Source organism: Salvelinus sp. IW2-2015, unplaced genomic scaffold (genome assembly GCF_002910315.2).
Source record: "Salvelinus sp. IW2-2015 unplaced genomic scaffold, ASM291031v2 Un_scaffold2734, whole genome shotgun sequence".
In the NCBI taxonomy this organism is placed as follows: Eukaryota; Metazoa; Chordata; class Actinopteri; order Salmoniformes; family Salmonidae; genus Salvelinus; species Salvelinus sp. IW2-2015.
In genome coordinates, this window is record NW_019944038.1 from 30739 (window position 1) to 37595 (window position 6857).

Sequence of the window (6857 nt, forward strand, 5' to 3'; positions counted from 1 at the left end):
TACCGTAGACACTGGGGGTAGGTTACCGTAGACACTGGGGGTAGGTTACCGTAGACACTGGGGTTGGCGACCGTACCATAGACACTGGGGGTAGGTTACCGTAGACACTGGGGGTAGGTTACCGTAGACACTGGGGTAGGCGACCGTACGTCTCAATTAGCTCCCTACTCCTCCTCTTGGCCCTAATTCGTCCACGTTTGTTGATGTGTAATATGGAAGTTGTGGTGGAATCCACAGCGATGCCCTGCTTCTACTGTACCTGTCCAGCCTGTTCAGATTTACTACATAGGGTTTAGGAGGGATGTGGAGCAGATTGGGACCAGCTGACTGGTTGAATGTTTCTGCTGTTGCCCCAGGGGATTGGAGCTCTCTTTCCAGGAGACCTGGATAGGATACGCAGGATGTCTCTGATCGAGGAAGACGGGGGTAAGAGGGTCAACATGGCCCATCTGTGCATCGTGGGGTCTCACGCCGTCAACGGAGTTGCAGAGATACACTCCAACATCATCAAGAATGATGTGTAAGATGGGTCTTGTCTAGGTCGTGTTCAGTAGGCACAAAACGGAAGAAAACACTGAAACTGACTTTGAAGTTCTGTCTGTAATTATCCAATCAGAAAAGCTTGATTTTTGTTTTACATTGTAAACCGCTTTGAACTGTTTTTCTACGGTGTGCCCGATTGAACACAGCCCTGTCTTCAATCTTCTCTCTCCAATAACTCTTTTTAGATTCTAGAAAATATTTCCTTTTTGTTTTGAAAGGTTCCGAGACTTCAGCGAATTAGAACCGGATAAATTCCAGAACAAGACCAATGGCATCACTCCTAGGCGCTGGCTCCTCCTCTGTAACCCGGGATTGGCTGAGCTAATCGCTGAGGTTTAATTGGCATCTTTATTGACCATTGTCTCTCTTTGACCGTTGCTTTATCTTATTCTGTTTTCTTTCTAATTTGCCATGTCATGTTCATGCACTTTGTCTTTGTTTCTAGGCCATTGGGGAGGAATATGTGAAAGACCTCAGTCAGTTACAGAAGCTCAATGAGCTGGTCAATGATGATGCCTTCATTAGAGATGTCTCTAATGTCAAGCAGGTAAGACTTACCACATCAACCTCCCACTTATTTAGCAACAGATCATAACATGAAACAGATCCATCATTAATTAGCAACAGATCATAACATGAAACAGATCATATTTGTGAGTTCTACTCGTTATATTTACAATAATATTGGCATAAAATGACCCCTATATATATATATATAATATTGTTTGCACCATTCCATTTTGTTCCTTGGTACACAAGGCATGTTGGGGCATGTTTTTGTTCACATTTTAAAGACACAATTCAACCGCATAAGTAGTTATACTGCATATAAAGTCCTCAAGAATAACACAAGAAAGCTTTTACAAATCATTTCCGTTGTGATCTATGCATTTGTGTGCACAGGACAACAAGGTAAAGTTTTCCCAGTACCTGGAGAAAGAGTACAAGGTGAACATCGACCCGTCCTCCATGTTCGACGTCCACGTGAAGAGGATTCACGAGTACAAGCGCCAGCTCCTCAACTGCCTTCACATTATCACCATGTACAACCGTACGTCATTCTGAATGTCCTTACCAAGGGACACCCTATCCCCTATATAGACCATAGCACCCTATCCCCTATATAGACCACAGCACCCTATCCCCTATACAGACCACTTAAAAATCCTTCTTTAACCTGTCTCTTCCCCTTCATCTACACTGATAGAAGTGGATTTAACAAGTGACATCAATAAGGGATCATAGCTTTCACCTGGATTCACCTTGATTATAGAATGACATCTGCTTATAAATGATTTGTGAAGCTTCTATGTAGGCCTTATAAAGGGTTATTAAGGCTTCATTAAGTATTTATAATATGTAATACCTTGTTTAAAGTGTGAACAAGTAATATTTTGTTTGTTTTTTCGAAGGCATCAAGAAGAACCCAAAAGCACCTTTTGTTCCCCGGACTGTGATCATTGGTGGTAAGGTATGTATGTGAGTCACTCAACTCAAAACCCATTCCCTGAATAGCCTAGGACTCTTTCKCAATGAGTCTTCCCACGATTCCCCACGTACTCTCCCCTCTCGTCCTTTTCAAATTAATTGGAGGAGAAGGCTCTAAGGAAGGAACTGTGGATCTTCTCCTCAGATTGGTTTTGAGAAGGAGGCAAGGAGAGAGGATGAAAGTGCTGTGTCTGAAATGGCACCCTATTCCCTATTTAGTGCATAAAGTTTTACCAGAGCCCTATGGACCCCGGTCTGAAGTAGAGCCCCGTGGACCCCTGGTCTTGGAGTAGAGCCCCTGGTCTGGAGTAGCGCCTGTGGAAGCCCCCTGCGTCTGAAGTAGAGCCCCTGTCTGGAGTAGAGCCCGGTCTGAGTAGAGCCCCTGGTCTGGAGTAGAGCCCTGGTCTGGACAGTAGAGCCTGGTCTGAAGTAAGCCCTGTCTGAAGTAGAGCCCTGGTCTGAAGTAGAGCCCTGGTCTGGAGTAGAAGCCCGGTCTGGAGTAGAGCCTGGTCTGGAGTAGAGCCCGGTCTGGAGTAGAGCCCGGTCGGAGTAGAGCCCCGGTCTGGAGTAGAGAGCCCCGGTCTCTGGAGTAAGAGCCGGTCTGGAGTAGAGCGCGTCTGGAGTAGAGCCCCGGTCTGGAGTAGAGCCCCGGTCTGGAGTAGAGCCCCTCTGGAACGGCCCTGGTTGAGTAGAGCCCCGTCTGGAGTAGAGCCCGGTCTGGAGTAGAGCCCCGGTCTGGAGTAGAGCCCCGTCTGGAGTAGGCCCCGGTCTGGAGTAGAGCCCCGTCTGGAGTAGAGCCCCGTGGACCCGTCTGGAGTAGAGCCCTGGCTGGTAGAGAGGCCCTGCGCAGTAGCCCTGGTCTGGAGTAGAGCCCTGGTCTGGAGTAGAAGCCGCTGGTGGAGGTAGAGCCCGGTCTGGAGTAGCAGCCCTGTGGACCCTGGTCTGGAGTAGAGCCCCGGTCTGGAGTAGAGCCCGGTCTGGAGTAGAGCCCCGGTCTGAGGTAGAGCCTCTGAGAGACCCCGGTCTGGAGTAGAGCCCGGTCTGGAGTAGAGGCCCTATAAAAGGGAAAAAGTTTAGGGTGCCATTTGGGACTCATAAAGGAGAACAGCTGGAGGTGTATAAAAGTGGCGGCCCCCATGTACTTACCCACATTCCTGTTTTAGTTCTCGTATCGGTACGTGCTCTGTGTTACTCTTTCAGATTGTTTGTATGGTCAGTAGCAGAGTATACGTGATCCAATTTTAGCTTCAAGACGCTGCAATTTGTAAACCGAAAAGTAGATTGTGTTGAATTTATTGGCACATTTAACCATATCGCAAACCTGTAGTTTAAAAAACTCAAGACGATAATGCTGAAACAATGACATCATATCCAGGCTGTATCACAATCCGGCCGGATTGGGAGTCCATAGGCGGCGCGCTATTGGCCCAGCATCGACCGGTTTGGCCCGGGGTAGGCCAGTCATTGTAAATAAGAATTATAAATAAAATATATAACATATTTCTGAAGTCTTCCATCTTTAGCCACGTTCACCATGCACCGTGCTTCTACACGCAGTATTGCTTGCTGTTTGGGGTTTTGGGCTGGGTTTCTGTACCACTTTGAGATATCAGTGATGAAAGAAGGGCTTTATAAATACATTTGATTTGATTTGAGAGCGTCGTCTCCCCTACAGGCTGCCCAGGGTATCACATGCAAGAAGATCTTAAAGCTGATCACGGCGTCGGACATGTGGTCAACAAAGACCAGTGGTGGGCAGCAAACTGAAGGTCATCTACTGGAGAACTACAGAGTTCCTCCCGCTGAGAAAGGTACTATCTACTATATACAGTGCAAAAGTATCTAGTCACACATCCATATATATCTCCTGAAACCGTCTCCTGGCGAGAAGTCTTATGATCTACAGTACTGTATCTATCTACTATATATCTACTATAGTATCTACCCAGAGAAAGGTACTGATCATCTACTATATATACTATACTCACCTGGAGAATACAGAGTCTCCCTGGCTGAGAAAGTACTATATTCTACCTGGGCTACTGTACTATCCATACTACCTGGAACTACAGTCTCCTGGCTGAGAAAGTAATATCTACTATATATATCTACCGGAGAACGTACTGTACTATCCACTATATATCTACGAGCTCAGTCTTTCTGGCTGAGAAAGGTAATATCTATAATATCTACCTGGAGAAACTGACAGGGGTCTCTGGTGAGAAAGGTATGTTAACAGTTAAAGCAGACAGTGTAATGCATTATGAAGCAGTTATATGCTTCATAAGACTTCGTAGGATCCCCTTATAATGGCTTACCATCTCATGACCCCCCCCCCCCCTCCAAAAAACTTTATTTCAGTGAGAAAGTATCATCATTGTCCTTGTATCTCGAATTGCATCACAAGGCATTCTAATACCCTATATAGTGCCCTACTTTTGACCAGAGCCCTATGGGAAGTAGTGCCCTATTAAGCAAATAGGGTGCCATCCTGGAACACCAACAAACAGACAAATACATGTATTAGAGAGATCAGTTTTTCTGTCATCTATTTTCCACCTACAGTAATCCCAGCCACGGACCTGTCTGAGCAGATCTCCACAGCTGGCACGGAGGCGTCAGGCACTGGCAACATGAAGTTCATGCTGAACGGAGCGCTCACCATCGCGCACCATGGACGGAGCCAACGTAGAGATGGCAGAGGAGGCTGGAGAGGAGAACATGTTCATCTTCGGCATGAGGGTGGAGGACGTGGCGAGAATGGACGTAGAGGGTAACACACACACACAGAGGGACTGAGGGTAACCAACACACACAGAGGGACGTAGAGGGGTAACACACACACACAGAGGGACGTAGAGGGTAACACCACACACAGAGGGACGTAGAGGGCGTAACCACACACACAGAATGGACGTACAGGGTAACACACACACACAGAGGGACGTAGAGGGGTCACAACACACCAGAGGACGTAGAGGGGTAACACACACACACAGAGGGACGTAGAGGGGTAACACACACACACAGAGGACGTAGAGGGGTACACACACACACAGAGGGACGTAGAGGGTAAACACACACACACAGATGGACGTACAGGGTAACACACACACAGAGGGACGTAGAGGGTAACACAACACACACAGATGGACGTACAGGTAACACACACACACACGATGGACGTACAGGGTAACACACACACAGACAAACACAGAGGACGTACAGGGTAACACACACACACACACACACAGAGGACGTACAGGGGTAACACACACAACAGACAGACACAGAGGACGTACAGGGGTAACACACACACACAGAGGGACGTAGAGGGGTAACACACACACACACAGATGGACGTACAGGGGTACACACACAACACAGATGGACTACAGGGTAACACACACCCGAGATGGACGTACAGGGGTAACACACACACACAGAGATGGACGTACAGGGGTAACACACACACACAGAGATGGACGTACAGGGGTAACACACACACAGACAGACGCAATTACTGACACACACACACACACAGACACACACACACACACAAGATGGACGTACAGGGTAACACACACAGACAGACGCATACTGACACACACACACACACACACACACACACACACACACACACACACACACACCACACACACACACACAGATGGATGTAGAGGGGGACCACAGACACACACAAGATGTGTAGAGGGACCACAGACAGACAGACACAAAACTGACTGACACCACACCACACACAGATGGACGTACAGGGTAATACACACACAGACAAACGCATACTGACTGACACACACACACAGATGGACGTAGAGGGGGACCACAGACACACACAGATGGACGTAGAGGGACCACAGACACACATACAGATGGACGTAGAGGTGACACAGACACACATACAGATGGATAGCAGGGGACCACAGACACACATACAGATGGACGTAGAGGGGGACCACAGACACACATACCAGATGGACGTAGAGGGGGACAGACACACATACAGATTGACGTAGAGGGGACCACAGACACACATACAGATGGACCGTAGAGGGGACCACAGACACACATACAGATGGCCGTAGAGGGGGACCACAGACACACATACAGATGGACGTAGAGGGGACCACAGACACACATACAGTGGACGTAGAGGGGACCACAGACACACATACAAGATGGACGTTAGAGGGGACCACAGACCGACAGACACCAAATGACTGACCACACACACACCACACACACACAGATGGACGTACAGGGGTAACACACACACAGACAAACGCATACTGACTGACACACACACACAGATGGACGTAGAGGGGACCACAGACACACACAGATGGACGTACAGGGGTAACACACACACAGACAAACGCATACTGAACACACACACACACAAGATGACTAGAGGGGGACCACAGACATTACATACAGATGGATGTAGGAGGGGACCACAGACACACATACAGATGGATGTAGAGGGGACCACAGACACAGCAAGATGGATGTAGAGGGGGGACCACAGACACACACAGATGGATGTAGAGGGGACCACAGACACACACAGATGGATGTAGAGGGGGACCAACAGACACACAACAGATCGGAATGTAGAGGGGGACTCCACAGACACACACAGATGGACGTAGAGGGGGACCACAGACACATACAAGATGGACGTAGAGGGGAACACAGACAAATACAGATTGGACGTAGAGGGGGACACAGACACAATACAGATGGACGTAGAGGGGACCACAGACACACATACAGATGGACGTAGAGGGGACCACAGACAACACCCG

General features: G+C 48.3%; 1 protein-coding gene across 1 annotated transcript in view; it reads left to right on the forward strand.

Annotated features, from left to right (window-relative positions):
- LOC112074640 (glycogen phosphorylase, liver form-like) overlaps positions 1 to 6857 on the forward strand; it is a 33654-nt gene that overhangs the window by 9961 nt on the left and 16836 nt on the right. The window contains exons 8-12 of the mRNA XM_070440603.1: positions 357 to 520; positions 762 to 876; positions 989 to 1090; positions 1447 to 1594; positions 1956 to 2014. Coding sequence (XP_070296704.1) covers positions 357 to 520; positions 762 to 876; positions 989 to 1090; positions 1447 to 1594; positions 1956 to 2014 — 588 coding nt within the window. The remainder of the gene's footprint in view (positions 1 to 356; positions 521 to 761; positions 877 to 988; positions 1091 to 1446; positions 1595 to 1955; positions 2015 to 6857) is intronic.